General features: G+C 50.0%; 1 protein-coding gene across 7 annotated transcripts in view; it reads left to right on the forward strand.

Annotated features, from left to right (window-relative positions):
* The window catches only part of WDR25 (WD repeat domain 25), a 146930-nt gene that overhangs the window by 90170 nt on the left and 36216 nt on the right, over nucleotides 1–20544 (forward strand). For all 7 annotated transcript variants that reach the window (XM_032345267.1, XM_032345262.1, XM_032345263.1 and 4 more), the window contains one exon: nucleotides 10181–10311. In XM_032345267.1, the coding sequence (XP_032201158.1) occupies nucleotides 10181–10311 (131 nt within the window). The remainder of the gene's footprint in view (nucleotides 1–10180; nucleotides 10312–20544) is intronic.

Below are 20544 nucleotides of genomic sequence, written 5' to 3' on the forward strand. Positions count from 1 at the left end.
TTCCACTCCACCCGTCTCCCAGGAACAGCACTCCTCCCCTCGGGTTCATCCTTTCTATTCGTAGATATAGTATCTATTCGTAGATATAGTATCTATTCGTAGATATAGTATCTATTTGTAGATATAGTGTCTATTCGTAGATACTTACTGAGGACCTGCTGTGGACAGGATCTGGTGGGGGCTGTAGTGGTGAGCTTATTGGACATTTTCTGTCCCTTGGGGGCAAGAGTTTCGGGGTTTGGACCTTACCCTTGGGGAAGCCCTCCAGTCCCTAGGTGGGGGGACTCCAGTCCCTCTCCTGCCAAGAGAGTTGCTGGTTTCTGTGTCTGTCTCCCTGACTAGTGTGGGTGCTCCTTGAAATGGGTCCTGTCCTGGTGGTCTCCGTGTCTCCCATCATCTGGCTAGGGCTGGCTCGGAGCAGCTGCTCAGTGTGTGAGTGGAGGCTGGTGCGTGCTGGGCAGTGAGAGCCGTCGGTGGCTGCCAGGGTGGGCGAGGAGGCTCTGCCCGGCTCTGCTTCCCACCTCAGCTCTGCATCCTGACCCAAGTTGTTCTAAGGGTTTTCTTCAGAAGAGGTCGGTGGGCTTGGGCAGCCCCTGTGGCTCTCAGCCTGGTTTGACTCATCTCGTCCTTTCTCATCACTGAGTCTGGTTTTCCTTTTTACTTGATCTGCCTCTTTCCGCCCTTGGTGATTTGGCTTTTTCATTTCAATCTAATTAGAACTCCCTGCCAGGAGAAGGCAATGCAGGGCGTTCTCACCGCAGTGCTTTGGGAATTAGTCACTCGGTGCCCATTGTCGTTAATGGGAATTTGGCGCCAAGGCCATTTATCCTGGTGTCCTCAATCAATACAGTTAAAAATCTGTGGATTCTAAAATGTCAATACCCAGCCTGAAATATGGAGGGCCAGCAACATTTTATCTCGTTAATTTATAGTTCTGACGGGCTGTTGGCTTATAAGACAACCATGAATCAACACCTAAATAAAATCCGCTCACAGATTCATTATTTTTGGTGCTCCCGCTTCAGTCTGTAATCTTCCTAACAAAAAGTCTCCAGTGCATTAGGCTGAGGTGGCCTCAGGGAACCCTGGCCGACTCCATCAGGGCCCAAATGTCGCCTGGGCGACATGAGTCAGCTGTCCTGCACATCAAATGAGCCAGTTGCCTCAGAATCCCCCGAAGACCTTGCTCGGTTCAGCTCTGCTGGTGCTGGTGTCTTGCAGGTTCCAGCCCCTTGGGCAGTTGCCCCCAGCCTGGCTATTCAGGCTTCAGAGGTACGCAGGGCCTCTTACTTTGCATTTGTTGGCTGCAAAGGAGCCAACAGATTCTCCCTGGAGCCCCCAGGGCCCTGGCTGGAGGAGGCACCCCGTCCTTCTTCCTTTGGTCTGGTCAGCTTTCTTGATGTGTGTCCAGCCTGTTCCGGACGTCCGTGCAATGCCACCTGGTCCCAGGTTCCTGATGCTGGAGGCAGTGCAGTGGGATAGAAGGAGCATGGGTGGCGGAGCAGATGCGTCCTTCCACTTAGTTTCCGCCTCTGTGGGAGGGGGGCGCTGCCCTTGGCTGGTGGTGGGCTGGTTGAAGGGAATAGCTGAGATGGTGTTTGTGGTTGCTTTACAGAATGCCTGGCCCAAGGTAGGCACGCAACTAAAGATGTCCCTCCCCGCCCTCCATCACTGCCTCCGAACCCCTTCAGATGGTGGGACAGAATGACCTTGCTGCTGCTGTGTGTCCAGAGACTCTGGTCGCTGGGCTTTGGTGGCTCACCTTCAAAAGCTCCCAGTCCGATGATCCCCCAGCCGGCTTACTGGTGTGGCCCCTGATCCCCTGTGTGGGTCTGGGGGGCAGGCTGGGAAGAAAACAGGCCTTCCAGGGCTCTCCCAGCTTCTCCTCCATGTTTTGCTTCTCCATGACAACATACTACTCGTGGTAGCTAGCAGCTTCCTCCTGGTGATGCACGGCAGCTGCCCTTCATTTAGGGTGCGCACGCAGACCTCCCACAGCCCAGCCTCCAGGCACCTGGTGCTGGAGAAGGTCCGTGGCCTTCTTTACTCAGATACCCACTGCTAGAAGCCTGGGCTCCCCGTCCCTAGTTAACTCCTCCTGCTCTGGGGGTCCCTGTGTCTTTCAGTGGGAGGCTGTGGGGCATGCAGACGAGCAGCCAGCTGGGACTGGACCCACACATAGCCATTGCTCTTGTTTTCCAAGAAGTGTGTTCTGGTCATGGTGTTTGGGGCCCCCATCACAGAAAACTCCAGGAAAGGGGAATGTCCCATAGGCAGCATGCACCGTGGGCCCGGCCGGGGGTGATGCGGCTCCGGTTCAGCACTCTGCTCGGCCTGTATCAAACGGAGATTAATAAAGAGATGTTAGTCCCTTTGCTTATTATGTATTTAGTCTCTACTCCAACCTTGGAAGACAGTGTTTTTATCCCCATTTCACTGACCTACTAGACACTGAGGCTGGGACTATTCAGGGACTTGCACAAGGCCTCACAGCCAGCAGGGACAGAGCTGGATCCACCTCTGGCCAGTGGGACTGGCAGAGGCCACCACGTCTGCTTCCCTGCTGTGGACAAACCGTTTGCTTAGGGGAGCCTGCTTGCTCCCCCTACCCCCGCCAGCAGCTGGCTTGCCTCCTGTGGAGATAACTTAGGGCCTCCAGGAGAAAGGCGCACTGAGATGGAGCTCGACTGGACCTTCTGTAGGAGGCTTCTCTGGCTGCTGACGGCTGCCGCTCCAGTGGGAGAACTGTTAGCTGTGACGATCTGAGGACGCTTGGCATAGGAAGGGCGAGAAGTATCCAAATTCGAACGCTGATGAAGGGGACCAGGAGTTCATGGGGCTTTAAAGAAGATGCCGCAGATGGGACTCCTTTTGTGCTGAGGAGTACCACCCGCCAGGTCTTGGAGGAGGTGCCTGGGCTTCTCCATTCTTTGGCTTTTGAGCACCATGTGTGTCCCCCCAGTACAGCTCAGAGAGACTCAGTTAGGCATCCTTCAGGTGTCTGTGGAGGCAGGAAGGCACACCCCCAGTGGCGTTGTGAGCCCCTGGCCGGTGGGCACACGTGCAGCTCCTAGTGGTCCTGGCATGTCTCGTGTCGTCTGTCCTTGGGGCCCAGGGCTTTGCCTGGACGGAGACACGGAGTCTCCGAGGGGCTGGAGCCCAGTGAGGGCTGAGCTGACGTTGGCCCGGGTGCTGCCCCTCCAGTACCTTCTCGCCTAGAGCAGCTGCCCACGCTCCCTCCCACTGATGCAGGCGGGGCCCCCTGCTGACCCCCCTGCTCTTCCCTCATCCTCAACCACCTGTTTTTTTCCTAAACTCATTCCTTCGCCGACGCCCCGCTCCTGGCCCGCTTTCAGATGAGCTTGTTCTCAGGGCTGTGCCCTCTTCAGCCCCAGACGCCGGCCCCATTCCCATGCACACCCTTTCTCTCTCACTCTGAAGCCTTGTTCTCTCCGGTCTCAGGTTTCTTTTCTCCCCTCCTTCTGTACAGCTTCGGGGTGAAACTGACCCTAGTTCTGGATATTAAATCCCATGTTCTTGGACTTCGGTGAGACACCCTGCCAGCCCCTATCTCACACTTTGGAAGGTGCCTGCAGGTCCTGCCGCCTGTCCACACACAGCCAAGCCATCACCCTCTGGGGGGAGAAAAGGCGGGTTTTCCTCAACGGTGCGAGTTCCCTGGCTTCCACCCAGTCCGGGCGGCGCATCATATCGTCTCTGTGTGCGCTCAGTGGCTGCCCCCCGGGGTCAGGCAGCCTCCGGGGACCGGCCAGGAGCCTGAGCACCGGTGCTTGTGGGGCCCCAGAAAGCCAGCTTGCGGCAAAACTTTTGTACACACCTTGTTTGCAAGTTGAGAACTTTTTTTTTTTTTTTAAATTTTAGAAAACTCAGTCTTGTCCAGGTCCAGATAACGAAGAGCTGTGGCCAGACTTGGTGTAAACGCGGTCTCACCGCTGCGGCCGCCTGCTCTTGTTCGGCAGCTGCGGCCTGTCAGCGGGCTGGGGCCCACCAGCTTCCACGCCGCTCTCTTGGTTCAGGACCGGCTTCAGCACTTTCTTACCCCGGTTTTGCGGATTGAAGAGCCCCGCTGGGCTGAGCGGAAGGCCCCCTCTGCTCCGCGGGGGACCTGCAGATGCGAGCCTGTCTGCCTCTCACCCGGACCCTTCCCAGGACTCTGCCAACGCGGCCGCTGCTTCCGATTCACAGAGTTTGATTTGGAAGTTAGTAAGCCCCTTTTCTTGTTAACTTGGAGTCAGGATGGTTAGATTTACAGCTGGCTGAGTACTTCCCAGAGGATGAGTGTAACGATATTGATTTTAGCGAAATGAGTCATATGCCGCCTGCCTGGAACACACGCTCAATCACCACAAGCCGACGGCCTCAGCTTTCCCCGTCAGCGTCTCCCCTCCATGTGCGGGAGTCTGTGGACGTGAACAAAGAGCTGAGGAGAAGGAAAGGTCACAGATCGCTTGCAGTCGGGCGGGGCAGGGTGCAGAGAGCAGGGCTCTGGGTCCAGCGTCCCTCCCAGCAGGGCTGACTTGTGTGGCCTTGTGAGGGCCTACTTCCCTGAGCTTTCATTTCTCCTGCTGTGAAGTGGATGAGTCACACCTACCACAGTGGGTTGCGGCATGGCATGTGCGAGCTGCACGCAAGCCTGGAGGTCGCAGGTGCCATCTCCCTGGAGAGGAGGGCGAGAACTTCCCCTCTCTTTCTTGGGAACCCATACTTGGGTTTCATCTGACCTGGATCAGATGTCTCTTTTGTGCTGGGAGCCGGGCTGGGGGCCAGAGATGCTGAGTGGAAAAGGAGGACCCTTGGGGACGCAGAGCCCTGCATGATGATAGGGTTCCCCAAGGTGGCATTAGGGTGGACAGGCAGTGTTGCCCCAGGCACGTGCGTGGTCTCCTGGGTCTCTGCCTGAGAAAGGAAGAGGGGAAACTCGGATGAATTCCCCGGCTAGTATTACCAACTGCCTCGTCTTAGCAACACTGGTGATGGAAGCTTGGGCAGTCATAGTAGTGTCAAGAGAACAAATTGAGTTTCTGCATTCTGTTTTAAACATATTTTTGCTCTAATAACGATTTATAGTTTATTTGTATCATTATTGATTAAAAGAGCGAAAGACGTGATTTTTCCTAACTCCAAGAGGATCTGAACAGTTCTTCTACTGGTTGAGTTCATTATAACCAGATCAATAAAGCCAGTGTTAGTGGATTAAATATTTTAAAACTCAATTTCCTGTAAGCAGCATACAGTGAACAAATAGAACTTTCTATAACAAACATGTAAACAAGCAGAGATAGTCTCAAGGTTAAAGGTTAGGTAGCAACTAGTCATTGTGCTTAAAGTGTCCTCGCCAGAGAGGAGATGCCAAACAAGGTACTTGATGTGTGGAAAGGTAGAGTGGGAACAAATCCGATGAGAAAGGACCTTCACCTCCACTGTGGCTGGTGTTCAGGTTGGAGATCGTCTCTCATAAATACCTCCAGCCTTTGTCCATGTCTCTACAACAAAATGTTAAGGCTAGCCCAGGGAATCGTGTTCTCATAGTCTCAAAACAGAAACTCCAGATCATTCCTCTCAAGGTTCCTGCTGTTAAAAACTTACAGCCTTTGGTTTTAGCTTTTAATTTAACCCAGGATGAATTCAGTAATGGGTTTAATTTCTTTCAATCAAAGGCTCCCTTTCGTTGTTTGCTCTCCTCCGTGTCCTCTGGAACACTTGTGTAATGTGTCGTGTGTATGTTGCATGTCGCCCTCCAGACAGCCTTATGTATACGAGGCTCTGCACGGTTCCTCCCCTGGAAGTGACAGGGCTGGGGTGGCACCTGGGTCTGTGTGGCTCTCAGCCCCTCTGCTGCACCACCTCCTGCTCCGAGCACAGCGTCGGACCGTGGCGGCTGGGGTCCTGATTTCTGAGCCACAGTCTTGTGCTCGACCTCCTTCCCTTTATGTTTCCCATTGCAGATATGGAAGCTTATTAAAGATTTTATTTTTTTATTTGTTTGAGAGAGAGAGAGCGAGGGAGGCAACATCAACAGGGGGAGTGGGAGAGGGAGAAGCAGGCTTCCCGCTGAGCAGGGATTTCCCCATGCAGGGCTCCATCCCAGGACGCTGGGATCATGACTTCAGCTGAAGGTGGATGCTTAACCATGAGCCACTCAGGTGCCCCCAGAATTTTAAAATCTTTTAGTTTGGACCCTTTTAACAAATACAGCAAAGACCCAGTTCTTCCAAACAAAACTAGGAGAAAAGGCATAAGCCATAGCTTGTCTTCTAACCAGGAACATTTTAGTACTTAATAGACATCGATTCTCTTCTTAGTCTCTTCAGGAGGTTGAAGAACAACATGCAGAAATACATGGGTGTTTGTTTTATTTTTTTAGCAGAAAAGGTCCTCATCTTTTAGCAACTCAGCTTTCGCTTTCCTCCCATCTTTCCCCCATTGCTGGCAAGTCTATATCACTGCACTTTTTGAAAAAATTGGCTAATTCACTGCCATTTCTGAAATAAGCATGTATACCATGGTCCAAGAAACAAGGAACACTTCCCTCTAGGCAGCTGGTTTGTTTTTCCTTTTGGGCTTAAGGACTGGCAGTGAATCTGAACCAGCAAGAGCCAGTGGCGGACTCGGTTGCCTCTGTCAAGAAGACAGATTTCTGGCCTGCTGGGGCCTTCTTGGTGTGGGGGCCATAGTGGCATTTACGTGTTCCTTTTCCATCTAGGGGACACGATGGTTGTCCCTTCCCTCATCCCACCATAGATCCCCTAGCTCCTTGTCCGGAGCAAGTGTCCTGAGGCCTGAGCTGCAGGTCTGAGGCCCATCCTGAGAGCTCTGCGTGTGCGTCTCTGAGTCCTGGCCTGGGCATGTGGAGACTCGGGTGGCAGCTCTTGGCTCCATCCTCCCGAGGAGGGTTTGGCTGCTAACTAGGCACGTGAGGGGTGGTTTCTGACCTCCAGCTGTAGCTGGAACGAGTTTCAGGATAGAAGAGGAAGCTCAAGGAGTACCAGGTTTCTAGTTAGATTAATTCCTGGGGAGGGCAGTTCTTGTTTATTTGAGAGAGTTGCTTATCTGTGGACCTGATGAGAGAGACACATGGGACCCAGACTACTGTGAGTCTGCTTATCTCTCCGATGCCTTTTTGGAAGAATTCTTTGTTAAAAAAAAAAAACAAAAACAAACAACTCCAACATTATGACAACAATATTAGTATAATTTAAAAAGTTATCTCACTACCCCTAGAACAGTTCATTTCAAGTTGGTGAATCTCTTCCCAGTCTCTGTCCATACCAATCCCTACTTAATACTTACGTAATTCAAGAATAGGTATCAGGCATTGTCCGTCTTGCCAAAGAGCACTGTTTGTGATTCCAGTTTTAAACAGCTTTTCAACATTCCACCAGGCAGACACCCGCATTTGCCTTAACTGCTCCCCTTGGGTTGGACAGCGATGCTGTTGCTTGTAGTCCTGTCACCATCACAGATGATAACGCAGTGGCCGGCTCTTGACAGCATCGCAGTGACATAGGATGACCATGGAAATCTTTGTGCACTGCGTGTTTCAGCAACAGGGGCTTGTTGAGCTTAAAGAAGTGTAGAATCCTCATTTACAAAACCCCAGTGTTCTCTGATGGCAAGTAACTGCAAACTATGGGCCCCTGGAAGCTGTTGGGAAAAAAAACCACAATCATCCATCATGGAAAAGGTGACACTTCAAGAAAGAACAAGAGTGACTGCTTTTCAAGAAGTTTGTACTATGGGAAGGATGTTTTGAAAACTGATGTTTCTGTTTCCATCATTTTCTAAGTTTTATTGCTGAAAACTATGTGAACGTGTCCCCTATTAAAAATGCTAAAATCTGTACTCTTAACTTGGGAGCAGTTTTTCTAGTCTGCTTTAATATCCTTTAAGTGAAAATTCTGGTGGATTTTGAATTTGGTTGTTAAAAATATGCAACTGCAGTGATACCTCTCTGATTAGTCGCAGGAACTGTTCTTTGACCCGAGGGGAGCCGGAGCTTCCCTAGTAAAATGTTCACACAGTCCTTTGGATCAGGAGTGGGTAGAAGTAGACATCATCTCCCTTGATGCCAGTGGTGAATGTCTTCCGTCCAGGTCTGTGCATCGCTGGGGGAAGTCTTTGCTGGCTTTGACAGTCCTCAGTGAGTAAACTCAAGCTGTAACTGGGCTACTTTCAAATCATTGAGTCACTGAAAGTTCCCTACGTCCAACTGGAAGTGGAGCCAGTTCGGTAGCTCTCACTAAAAATGTTGTAACTGATTTGATTTAATGATTTCAAAGGGCTTTGTTGGTGCACTTAATAAATGGCATGTTAAAATATATTTGAAAATGCTGGTCATTTTGTCCTTGTCTCATCCTTTAAAGTAGTTTATTTTTGGTATTTTATTTATTTATTTATTTATAAAATTAACATATAGTGTATTATTTGCCCCAGGGGTACAGGTTTGTGAATCATCTGGCTTACACATTTCACAGCACTCACCATAGCACATGCCCTTCCCAATGTCTATAACCCAGTCATCCTATCCCTCCCACCCCCCAACAACCCTTAGTTTGTTTCATGAGTTTAAGAGTCCCTTATGGTTTGTCTCTCTCCTGATCCCACCTTGTTTCATTTTTTAAATTTTTGGTATTTTAATGCTCATAATTTATTGGCATGGTAGCACATTGTGTAACTTACAAACAAACACACTTCTTGAAGCTACGTGCTTAAGGGCTTTTTCTTGATGGGGCCATGCTGTCAGAAGAGTGCAGAGACCACGGATCTAGGCAAATTGGATTTATAAAGGCTCCTGCTGTAACTCGAGAGTACCAATCGATGACTTTCATTTCCTTACCTGGTGAGCTGGTAGAGCACTGTATGGGGGTCCTGAACACAAAGCAGGGCAGCTGGAAGTGCTTTCTGAAATGAATGAGCAAACACGGTTTCTGGGTTCCTAGAAGAGAAAATGATGCTTGAGATCTTGGTGTCACAATGGTCTTCTTCTTGGGCACCAGCTTCTTGTGTCTCTAACTGCCCACTGCCTCTCTAGCGGAGGCGTTTCTGTGAGCTGAGGGCAATCAAGGTTGTCCCTCTTGGGCTGGGGGAGCCCTCGCTGACATCCCTGAGGGATGTTACCTTTAAGTTCCTGGTGGGTGTGGTGCATAGCAGGTTCCATGCCTGGGATGTGTGGAATGGCCTGGCCTTTGGGGATATGTTCAGAGGCAGAACCGAGACCGCTGGTGGTGAGAATGGCTTCCAAGGCCAGTCTGGTTTCTGAATACATTTTCAGCGGTATTGAACTGAACACATAAGAACTACAGCCAGTGCCCTGGGCTCGCTTTGGAGCCCAGCAGACCTGAGCTCAGGGTCAGAGATCCATTCCCCACTTTCCCTGAGCCCAACCTGTTTATATAACTGACCTCTAAAAGATCCTGATGACAAAACAGACATTTTTCACACTGTACGTGTGTATGTACACACATTTGCACATGCACACGAGTGCATGACAGCAGTTTCACGACAGACAGGTAAAGGGCAAGGACTGTCTTGAATCATGCTGAACCAGGGAGACCGAGGTTGGCCACACCATCTGTCCGTGCTGGCACTCAGGACCCTGTGGTGTCATGTTCTCATTTGTTGCCCAGAGTATCACGACATCCCCTACTTGCCACACCCTGTAGCAAACCATTCATGGATTGTTGTAAGGTCGTGATTGTAAGACAGCTGATCCTGAAAAGACCGCTTTGGAGCATCCTGCTTATTCGTTTTTAGACTCCTAGGTAAATAATCTCTCTACTAATTGTACAGCTTTGGTAATGTTATGTAATCTCCCTGAGTCTTGGCTTCCTCCAGTTGTGGAGCAGGGGTAGGGCATTGTGTGATTTAGATGAGTTGATGCTCAGTATTTACGGAACACAGGAAAGGTGGCGGCGTTCATGCATCCGGCCATTAGCTTAGCCCTTGGGGAGTTCAGCTAATCAAGGGTGGGGATGCTGGCTCGATCTTGAGGCCGAAGTTGCTGCTGCCCCTGTTGTACTTCCAGAAAGTCTTGTGGCCCCCTCGGGCCCAGATAGGTGGCATCTGCCCGTAGCTCTGCGTCAGATGGCATCTGAGTTTTAAGATATTCGTTTTGTGATCGAGTCTTTTTTAACTCACTCTTCTCCATTTTGTGTTGTAGGAACCCAGGTCTTCAGTGGTCAGAGTGACTTTAGGATCACTACCTTGAAATTTCATCCGAAAGACCACAGCCTTTTTGTGTGTGGAGGCTTCCACCCTGAAGTCAAAGCTTGGGATATAAGGACCGGCAAGGTGATGCCCATCTCCCTTCCGTGGCCTCTCCAGGGAGAGCTTGCCGCGGCCGTGTGATTGCCTGGGGTGGGCCGGCATCTAGGTGCAGGACCCCGGAGAGGGGCTAATTGCCATTCCTGTTTCATCACTGCTCAGCGTAATAGAAACATTCTTGAGTTGTTAGAATATTGAAACATCAGAGGTGCGATTCTATATAACCTGTTACTGAACACATTTACTGAGCATCTATTGTGTGCAAATGTTTCTAGATGGCATAAAATAAATCAGCTTCTGGGTTACTAAAGGGAATAATGTTGGATGCAGGTAACTGGTGTGGAGTTGCAATGTGTGTGTGTGTGTGTGTGTGTGTGTGCATGTGTGCGTGTGCATGAGAGAGAGACAGAGTTGGGGGGCAGTGAGGGAAGGGCAGCCACAGTTCAGAGAGGAGTACTTTCAGCTTGGTGTGAGGAAGGCTTCTTAGAGGCCACGTTCCTTCTGGCGCTAAAAAGCTGGTCATGATCAGTCTGACAGGAGTGATTTCCACTGCACTATACCCACCCTCTGCCAAGCCGCTGCTCTTGTTGCCTTCACCCACTTAAAAAATGGCAGCTCTGCCTATCTAGGGGTTCAGGCCAGACCCATCAGAGTCATCCCTGTCTCTGCTCTTCCTCTCACCCCCACATCCAAACCGTCAGCAGACCCTGTGGTGACTCTGGTTTAAGCTGCTGTTGACTCTTGCTGGGATAATTGCAGTAGTTTCCAATGCGGTATCTCTCTTTTCCCCACTCCTTACAGTTTGTTCTCAACAAAGCAGCCAGAGTCAGCTGTCACTGTGTATGTCAGATGTGCTCCTGGTCAGAACCTCCAGGGTCTGATTTTGCTCAGAGTAAAGGCCTTTGTCCCTGCAATGGCCGATAAGGCCCACATGATCTTCCCTCACATCCTTCTCACCATCTCCAGCCCCACCATCATCCTTGCCTTTCCTAAAACACATCAGTGCATTCCTACCTCAGGGCCTTTGCGCATGCTGCACTTACCACCTAGAATGCTCTTTTCCTGTTTTTTCTGTAGAGGCTCTCTCCCTCTGTCCTACACAGTTCGGTTCACCTCTCCAGTAAGGCCTTCTCTGATTTCTCTGACTTCTCTGACCACCCTGATGGTCACCCCCTGGCATTCACTAGTCCCCTTTGCTACCTCACTATTCTCCCTACCCCTTTATCACCCTCTGTGGATTTTATATCTTTATATATTTGCCTGTCTGCCTTCACTTGAACATAAGCTCTGCCAGAGGAGGGATTTTTGTCTGTTTTGTTTGCTGTTGACTTCTAGCTCCCAGAATGGTGCCTGGCAAATAGTAGGCACTTGACAAGCCTTGGTTGACTGAGTGGAGGGATGAAGGAAGAAGGCACCCATGCAGAGTATATATGTGTAGAAGGTAGGAGTATGAAATGTGTACGGGGACCAGTGACCGACTTGACCTGGCAGGGCCTGGGCTCTGGGCAAGGGGACTGGCCCTGAGGAGAGAGGCTCTCAGTCATGTGAGTCTTGGTTTGGGTTAGCAGTGAGAAGCCAGGGCTGAGGATGAGTTCATGGAGGGGTAATGAGGAAGAGGCATGGCCAGGCTGCCTCTGGGGTTGCCCCATGACTTTAGGATGACTCATTTTCAAGATCTAGGAAGCACTGCCCTGGTCTAAGAGGCACCCAACAACTTGAGTCATATAGAATAGTTTATAAGACCCATGTTAAGCTGAACTTTGAAAGAAGAAGGTACAGACTGTAAGAGTATCCGCTGCATTTGGGATTCAGGGGATTCAGGGAGCTTTGGGGTCCCACTCCGAAGAGCTCCGGCCTGCTACAGTACCATAAGGTTCTGCCTTGAAGGCTTCCCCTCTAGGACTGCCTCCTGCCCCACCTTGGACTTCCCGGATTCGAAGGTTCAGTTGGCTGCTGCAGGAAGATATTTTCCCAACAGGCTGGTAGTAGGGACTGCTGGTGCTTTGAGAACCCAAGAGCAGAAACAGTTTCTCTAAAGAAAATGTAGTTTTGCCTATAGGTATCTTGTGGGAAAATTAAAGCATGGAGAGATGTACTCTTTAAAAAAGACTCATATTTTTCTTTCATAAAGAAACTTCTTTTTACAAAAATATTTGGAAAAGAGAGAAAAGTTACCCATAAAGGAGTGGACACAATGGATTAAAAAAAACACACACACACACAATTACTGGAACATTTATATTTGGGCTGCGTGTGTTGGAAACTCTTAGTCATGCTGTTTGAAGAGGGACCTTCGATTACTGAGCCTCTGCTGATGACCACGTCCCTTAAAGGTGTGCTTACTGTTTTTAGCCTCAAAGACCGAACACGTAAGAGATTACTCACCAAAGACGCCATCTGATTTAAGAGCTTGTTAAAAATATTGGATTTTCTCCTAGGGCAGACGCCATCTGACAAGCTCTGAAAAAGCTGGGGGAGAAGCAATTAGAAGCAGATGTTGCTGTGACTGGTATTGGCATGTTTGCGAGTCTCTCCCAAGCTAATAATGTGGGTAAAGGGATCCGTGCAATGTTTGTTTTTATTTCCTCTTTACCAGCAATCCGAATGCCTCTCCTCACCGTCTGGGTCACAGGGCTAGTTCTATTTGCATCAGCAGGCTCAGAGACAGCTCTTTCTCCTGCTTCAGTTATGTTTCCTCTAACAGGTGTTGCCCGAGTGTCTCAAGTGGGCACAGCCAGAGGAACAGAGAGGAAAGGCCAAGGCTCTCTGACCTCCTGGATCCCCCTTGGGATGGCCTGGGAGTGCCAGGGTATGTGGTGCTGTCCCAGGTGCTGAACTCTGCAGCCCTCTCTAAGGATGAACATCTGGGGCTGAGCAGCTTGACTTTTGGGGACCACCCTCAGAGACAGTGGAGAAAACTGCAGGTGGAGGCAAGAGGGACACAGACCTTAGAGTAGAATAAAAAATCAAAACCAGCTTCCCCTTTTAAATATGACGTGAGGGACTGTTTTATTCTAAGAGTAACCCGTGATCACATAAAAAATGAGAGAGAGAAGTAAAGAGAATAGTGGGGCCAGCCAAAGGTAGGCATTAGTAACATTGTAATACCTTTTTTTCTTTGTTCTTTTCCGTGTGGTGTGTGTGTCTTTTTAAAAATGTTGTTTGGACTTATATTTATATATTTATTTATTTTTAAGATTCTGTTTATTCATTTGAGAGAGAGAGAGAGACAGAACACAGGCAGAGGGAGAGGGAAAAGCCCACTCCCTGCTGAACTGGGAGCCCGATGTGGGGCTCGATCCCAGGACCCTGAGATCATGTCCTGAGTCAAAGGCAGACGGCAGCTAACTGACAGACTCACCCGGGCGTCCCTGGTCTTATTTTTATACACGGTTTTATATTTTGCTTTTCACATAACACTGTAATATAAGGGTTTTCTTTGTTATCACAAACTCTTGAAGAATTTGCAGTCCCTCCCTTTGATGCAGAGCGCTTAGCTGACTCCCTTCTCGCCTTATCCCTGGTGCTCAGAGCCGAGTCTGGCATAAACCAGCACTTGATAAAAGTGGATTGAATGGGTCATGTTAAAACAGTTTAACTTATTAAACCATTTCCCTAAGTTGGACATTGAGGATAATTCTTTTCTTTTCTTTTTATTGCCACTTAAAATGAATAGACGTGAAGGTGGAGATCAGGGTCAGCAAACTAAAGCCCAGGGCTGAATCTGGCTTGCTGTCTGCTTTTGTAAAGTTTCATTGGAACATAGCCATAAACACTCATTTGTGTATTGTTTGGAGCTGCTTTCACACTACAGTGGCAGAGCTGAGTAGTTATAATAGAGACCACATGGGCTGCAGAACCTGGCTGGGCCCTGCTGTTGGATAGGTCTGGCTGTGACATCTGTCACTCTACTGATTGTTAAGACTCAGCCTCCCGATCTGGCTGACACGGCGGGAGCCCCTGTGCCTCTCTGTAGTAGAGGCATTCTTTTTCTTTTTTAAGTAACATATAGTATATTATTGTTTCAGGGGTAGAGGTCTGTGATGCATCAGTCTTACACAATTCACAGCACTCACCATAGTGCATACCCTCCCCCCGTGTCCATCCCTCAGCCACCGTATCCCTCCCACCCCCTCCACTCCAGCAACCCTCAGTTTGTTTCCTGAGATTAAGAGTCTCTTGTGGTTTCTTTCCCTCTCTGGTTTCATCTTGTTTCACTTTCTCCTTCCTGCCCCATGTATTAGAGAAATCCTTACAGAGACCTTGTGCTCAGAGAAGGTCTTTTTCAGAGAACTGTTCTTCAGTCACATTTCTCTCCATCATTATAATCTCCAAACAGACCACCCAGGTCTGTAAGACACACATCTGTGCATCTAGTGCTGTCATAATGATGTTTATTTGCTTCAGCTTAAGTCCTAGAACTCAAATCACTGGGTCAAAGTGAATCAGCATTTTGAAGGCAAGGGGTGGGTTTCCAAGGGCAGAGGTGAAGTGTGCTGTGGTGGGCTAGAACCCATCACCAGTGCATGACTGCGGGGCCAGGCTGCCTCTCTCCACCGCGGTCTGAGAGAATGGAGCCTGAGTAGTTGGAACAGATAACTTTTAAGCTATTTTCCAATCATATGATTTTATGACCCTTAAGCTGAGCCAAATGATGAATGTTGGGATTCTGGACTTCTCAGGGCCGGCCCAATTCATCAGAGCCGACGGGCTGTTTGGGTTCCCTCTCTTCTTTTCTTGGACGATCTCTCTTCGCCTCGGGTTTGATGATTGGAGCACATCTCTCATCGCGGCAGAGTGCCTTGACTTCATTTCCAGCAGGCCAGCAGGATGTGTTCTGTGTGAGTCGGCTGAGCACGCATGCTCGAGCTGGCGTAATACCACCAGCAGGATCTCTGACTTCTTCCTCCAGCAGTGTGCTTGAACGTGGGTGTGGCCTGGTGTCCAGGAGGCCCGTGGGCTGGACTTCGCGTCGCTGTAAGGTCCCTCTCTCCAGAAGCCCCTCCAGCTTCCAGTGCTGCTGGCCCGAGCTGCAGGAGACCTGGGCTCACGGCCTCCTGTACCACGCGTGCAGCTGGGTGATTGCAGGCAGACCCTGCAGACTGCAGTCTCTCTCAGCCGGGGTTTCCCTGTTGGTATAGTTGAGGGGCAGGACAAGGCCATCTATAAAACAAGGCTTTGCATACTGCCCGTTTGCCGGCGAGCACCTGGGGCTCTTGTTAGGATGCAGATTCCGTGTCAGCAGGCCGGCGGTGAGGAGGACTTCTTAGTCTGTTAGGGCTGCTAGAACATAATAACCATGGACTGAGAGGCTTAAAAAACAGACATTTATTTCGGAAAGTTCTGGAGGCTGGGAGCCTGAGATCAGGGTGCCAGCATGGTCAGGTTCTGGTGAGGACTCTCCTCCTGGCTGGCAGAGGGATTCTTTTTTGCTGTGTCCTCACGTAGTGGAGGGAGAGAGCCCCAATCTTTTCATCCCCTTAGAAGGATGCCAGTCCCATCATGGGGGCCGCACCCTCAGGACCTCATCTAAAGCTTAGCACCTTCCAAAGGCCTCTCCTCCAGATACCCTCCCACTGAGGATTAGGACTTCAACATACAGATTTGGAGGGACACATCCAGTTCATTGCACATGGGATCTTATATTTTTAACAAGTTCCCAGGAGATGCAGAGGCAAATGGTCCATGGACTGCACTTTGAGAAGCCAGAGCCCAGAGGGCCTCTGAACACAGAGGTTACTTGCTTCTGTCCTGTGAGCTCCCTTGGCTTTCATCCTGGATTGGTCTGCACTGTCTACGACCTGTTTCAGTGTTAGCGCCTTGCCTTCTTACTTGACTGTGGGTTCCTTCAGCTGATAGGTATTTACAGCTGCCCATGGGGGGCCAGGTTGGGTCATGTCAGTGCCCCAGCATCTCTCACAGGGCCTGGACCAGACAGGTGCTCAGGTAGTATCCTGGGTCAGTTGTCCCTCTGGTCGTGGTGGAGCCCTGAAGCAGTACTCCCCCACCCCTCCAGCCTGAAGGCAGTGGCTACGCCGGGATCTGTACAAATGAAATGGCCCTCCAACAAGTGGGAAGTAGAGGCTAGCAGCAGTCAGCTGCAACTGGTCACTCAGGAAGCAAGGACAGAGGCAGGGACCTTGGGTGACCCTGCCTCAGGTGAGGTGTGTCACTGTGACACCCTGACGGGTAGGAGCTGGCCGGCTCTGAGCCCTGGTGCTCCCTGGTGTTTGGTAGGTGACAGTAACTGGCCTCCCTTATCTCCAGCCTCACGGGTCTCTGGCTCTGCCTGCAGCAGGGACCGAGGGTTGTGGACCCACAGAGATGTCAGACAGGGTCCGGCTCTCCAGTGCCTGTGGGAAATGCTCAGGACGGTTACTTTGCAGTTACTTCAAAATTCACTTTAAGATGACTATGTAGTTTGAGCCAAGTTAACATAGGTATTAAATTCATCCTTGTATCATGAATCAAATTTGTGAGGAAACTACAGACACTTCAGAACCATACTGCACAGTTAGTGAATTACCCTTTTTGTAAAATTAAATTACGGAATTCCAAGCTCAGCAAATTACCTGTCACTTGAGCAGGATCGAGCCCTGGAAATTAGAAAATCTCTGGCAAACCTAGGTCATATGGCTCCTAACCTGGGATCTTGGCTTCTGCCCTGGTTCCTCTTCCCTTCTGTGGGCAGAGCCGGGGTTCCGCTTGGCTCGCGGGAGAGTTGGAGATGCATTCGTAGCCCTGTTTGGGTCTCCAGAACACTGACCCCCACCAGTTCCGGGATAAATTCTCATGACTACGTGGCTCTGACAGGCTCACTTTTGCTGTAGTACTGATTTGACAGGAATCATCAATATTTAATGCTTGTTCTACATTTTCTTCTTTCTCTTTTATAAACCTTGTAAAGGGCCATCTTGACTTCCAGATCTTGTGTTAGTTTCTTGACCTTCTCCTGGAGCTTTGTTCCAGCCCCTCTGCCGGTGTGTGTCTGACATTCAGGTTACAGTGGGGGACGCTGCGGACTCTCCCTCCTGACTCCTTGGACACTCACCACAGCCTCTCCCTCGTGTGTGTAGTTTCCCAGCAGAATGGGGAGCCCCCTGAGGACAGCGATCGTGCTTCATTTGCTGCTCTATTCCCCACACCTAGAAAAGTGCCGACCTGATAGTAGACCCTGGGTGGGTGGGTGGGGGGTGCTCGTGCATGAATAACAGCCCTGATCAACACCAAGTTTTATAAATCCCATCTAGTGAGCCCATCCAGGAAGCAGAAGCTGAGCCACCATTCATTAATCTGGTTATTTGACGCTTCTCCCGTGGGCATCCCTCCCCCGAGTGGGGATGCTGTGAGCAGGCAGAGCCGCCACCAGCTGCTGACCTGAGCTGATGCAGTGGCCAGAGGCACCGTGGGGGCATCAGTGAGCACTGTTGGCCCAGCACCCACCCTGTCCAGAGGCAGACAAGGCATGAGGTTCAGAAGCTCTCCTGGTGATTCTGATGTTGAGGCAGAGCTGTGAACCACAGCCCTGGGGGCCATGGTCTAGGGGCCTGGGTGAACGTCCTGAGGGGTGTCGTGTAGGGTCTCTGCCCTGCAGCGTGCACTCGGCAGCTGTGCAACAGGCTCCGTACCATCAGTTTTCGTGGCATTGCGGGCAGGTTGCTTATTTGCCCTAATGAGGTTTTGATTACTTTCCATTTATCTCTTTCATCAGCTTTATATTAAAAAGACTTCTTATTTGGACTCATTGTGTTTTCTGCAGTTCAAAGTTTTGCCTCAAACCAAACTTTGTGTGCAGAGCTGAAGAGTTGGGGAAGGGCCTGGAGAACCTGGTGCAGAGAGGAGCATGGCCACTGCACTCCTTGTGACTTTGGCGGCTGCCCATCCTTTCTGGACTGCTGGTGCCCCATCTGTTGAGTGGGGGTGGGGCTGGGTGCTCTCCGGCCTCTGCCAGCAGTGGGTACTGATCCCTGCCACCTGCTGGCCCCTGTATGGAGGACCTCTGTGTCCCAGCTCCTCCAGTGCCCAGCAGTCCAGGGCGGCTGTCTCCCCAGTCCACTGACAGGGCACCCAGGTTCAGAAAGGTTCAGTCTAGCATTCAGCTCGCATATGGCCCGCTAATAGTGGGGCAAGACCTTGAGCCAGGTGGCTGGACTTCCACAGTCTGGCAGGGCTTCCTGTTCACAGCGTGAGTGAAACTTGAGTCTTGTGTGTAAGGACAGCACCTGGTCAGCGAGTGCCGTGTGCTTTGTTCACTCGGCCCGGCTGCGTGCCGTGTCAGGGCTGTGGTGGGTCCTGCCGCCTTGGGCCTGAAAACATAGCCCAGCCTGTCAGTAAGCGCAGCCTTTCTGCCCCCAGGGTGTAGGTGAGGAAGCTGTTCTGAAGGGGGTAGCACTCGGTGCAGGGGCTGGCAGCCGCTGTGGGGCATGGATCTGAACCCAGGGCTTATTCTCAATTTTCCCTCCCCCTAATTGCACATTTTGTTTATTGATGTCATAAAAATGTTACGGGCCCCCAGCAGACCCCAGGCATGTGGTGTGACAAAACCCAGTTAGTCCTAGCTCCCTAGGAGCAACCGGTGTGGAAGACGGCACTATGGACACCCCCCTGAAGGCATACGTTTCTTCGATGTGTGATGGATCTTTCCACCTCACCGGCTGCCATCACAGGTGGCTGGGGGGGTCTCTGTATGTCTCCTGGGTCCTCCAAAGTTTTGGGTAGAGCTGGGGGAATGCTTCCTAGAATCCAGAACTTAGAGACCTGCCACCCAGCCTGCCCTTTCTCTTCAGCTCCACTCTGCTGCCCTTTCTTGGGGCTGCCACACTCCTCCCTAAAACCTGACATGTGAATGGAGCTTGGTGGGTGGCAACAGGAGACCCATGGGACTCAGGAGGGATGGCCTGAGACTGTTAACACCCCTTTGATGACTTCTGCCCTTAAAAATGCAATAAGATATATCAGAAAATAGAAAGTGTTGATTCTGGACCTGTAATGCCTATATAAATATAATATTTATATAATTCTAACTTATGAGACCTTTATAATGCATTTTGTCACTAAAATAATCTGTTACACTGAGCACCACTCCTTGAGATTTTTGAAATCTTCATATTTTTATTGAAATTGACTCATGATTTGTTTTACTTGAAAACGTTTTTTAGCTTGCTGTAACTATGGCATCCAAAGAAATCATGGGTTTGATGCCCTATCTATTTTTATCTTACTATGCTTTAAATACTTACTACATTTTTTGGTAACAGCTTCATTGAGATGTAGTTCACATACCATACAACCCACTCATTTAAAGTATACAATTCATTAGTTTTTAGTATATTCATGGAGTTCTACAACTATCACCGCAGTCAGTTTCGAATGCTTTCTTCACCTCAGAAAGAAGCTCTGTGCCCTTCAGAGGTCGCTTCTCATCCCCTGTCCCCTCCGCCTCCTGCTCCCTGCAGCCCTGGCCAACCACTGCTTTTGCTGTCTCTGTGCATTTGCCCATTCTGGACAGTTTGTGCAAACATAATCCTGCAATGTGTCTTCTTCTATTTAGCATCATGTTTTCAAGATTCATCCATGTCATTGCAGGAGCCAGGATTCCCTTCCTTTTTCATGACTGAGTACTATTCCACCACATGCCTCACCACTTTGTGTTCACCCATTCACAAGACGGTGGGCGTTTGTGGTGTTGCCATGGTTGGGCTATTATGCGTTGTTATGGACGTTCATGTACAAGTTTTTGTGTGTACATATGTTTTCATTTCTCTTGGTCCTACCTAGGACTGAGATCACCAGGTCGTAGTGTGGCTTTACTGGTGACCTTCTAAGACTCTGCCAGGCTCTTTCCACAGTAGTTGCACCTTTATTATCCTTCAGGTTCTGTCATTTATTATTAGATTCTGTCTCCTCTTTCATTCCTCACACTGGCATTTGGGTTTTCTTCTTTAAAGATTTTTTTTTTTTTTTTTTTTTTTTTTTGAGAGAGAGAGAGAGAGAAAGAGAGACAAAGTGAGAGAGAGCGTGAGAGAGGAGGTCAGAGGGTGAAGCAGACTCCCCGTGGAGCTGGGAGCCTGATGTGGGACTCGATCCCAGGACTCTGGGACCATGACCTGAGCCGAAGGCAGTCTCTTAACCAACTGAGCCACCCAGGTGCCCTGGGTTTTCTTCTTTTTCCTTTTTTCTCAATCAGTACGGCTAGAGGTTTATTGATCGTTTGACCGAGGCACTGATTTTCTGCGCCGTTTTTCTCCTCTCAGCGGCATT

The sequence above is a fragment of the Mustela erminea genome, chromosome 5 (genome assembly GCF_009829155.1).
Source record: "Mustela erminea isolate mMusErm1 chromosome 5, mMusErm1.Pri, whole genome shotgun sequence".
In the NCBI taxonomy this organism is placed as follows: Eukaryota; Metazoa; Chordata; class Mammalia; order Carnivora; family Mustelidae; genus Mustela; species Mustela erminea.